This window comes from Benincasa hispida, chromosome 1 (assembly GCF_009727055.1).
Source record: "Benincasa hispida cultivar B227 chromosome 1, ASM972705v1, whole genome shotgun sequence".
Classification (NCBI taxonomy): domain Eukaryota; kingdom Viridiplantae; phylum Streptophyta; class Magnoliopsida; order Cucurbitales; family Cucurbitaceae; genus Benincasa; species Benincasa hispida.
Window position 1 is genome coordinate 86,711,711 of NC_052349.1, and position 1,021 is coordinate 86,712,731.

The 1,021-nt window shown below is 38.8% G+C and overlaps 1 protein-coding gene across 1 annotated transcript; it reads left to right on the forward strand.

Moving 5' to 3' along the window:
* The first annotated feature begins 299 nt into the window (after positions 1-299).
* Positions 300-1,021, forward strand: LOC120068315 (auxin-induced protein 22C-like). Its single transcript, XM_039020036.1, has one exon. The coding sequence runs from the start codon at positions 333-335 to the stop codon at positions 885-887; it is 555 nt and encodes a 184-aa protein (XP_038875964.1). The 5' UTR covers positions 300-332; the 3' UTR covers positions 888-1,021.

Sequence of the window (1,021 nt, forward strand, 5' to 3'; positions counted from 1 at the left end):
AATCCAATACTCGACAGAGAAAATGGGCATTCACATGGATGTTGGAGAATCCCACCAAATCTGAAAAACCCGACCAACGCCCCTTATTATATACATATTTTCCTTCATTGAACTGTTCCTTAGCTTAATCAAAACACAAAGTCCCACTTTTGTTCCTCTTGTCTCCGACCGGCCGGCGACCACTATGCCCTTCACTTTCATCCCTCATTATTATTCCCATTCCCCCATCTACTTCTCTTCTATTTATATATAACTTCTCATTTTGATGCTTACACCATTAACAAAAACTCTCACAATATCTAGATATAAACACTTAATCTCAGCTGCAGAATATGGCATCCAATGGAGTTGAACTTGAGATCACTGAGCTCACATTAGGGCTTCCGGGAAGTGGCGGCCATCATACCCCGAGTCCAAAAAATGAGAAAAAAAGGGTTTTCTCGGAGAGTAGCACCAACGATGATGACCGACGATTCCCAAAGAGGAACCAAGTTGTGGGGTGGCCGCCAGTTTGCTCTCACCGAAGAAGGAGTAGCGGTAGTGGTAATGATAAAGATCTATATGAAACGAAAACTTCGAAGATGTACGTGAAAATAAGTATGGATGGTGCTCCTTATCTTAGAAAAGTTGATCTTGGAAGCTATAAAGAATATTCAGATCTTGTAGTGGCGATGGAGAATCTATTCGGTTCTGCAATTGGATGTTCTGACTTTGTCTTGATCTATGAAGATCGGGATGGTGATTGGATGCTCGTGGGCGATGTCCCATGGAAGATGTTCGTTGAATCATGCAAGAGATTGAGAATAATGAAGAGATCTGAAGCTAAAGGATTTGAGATTCATGTCCCAACTGAAACATTAAGTAGTAGTTCTTCAAAAGAACTATAAACACTTTCTTTTTTGCTTTTTTGAAAATGTATACACATATAATATATATATACATGGATCATACCCTAACTTGAAAAGGAAAATGTGTTAATGTGTGTTCTTGTCTAATTTGACAATTAATTCACTAATATTAA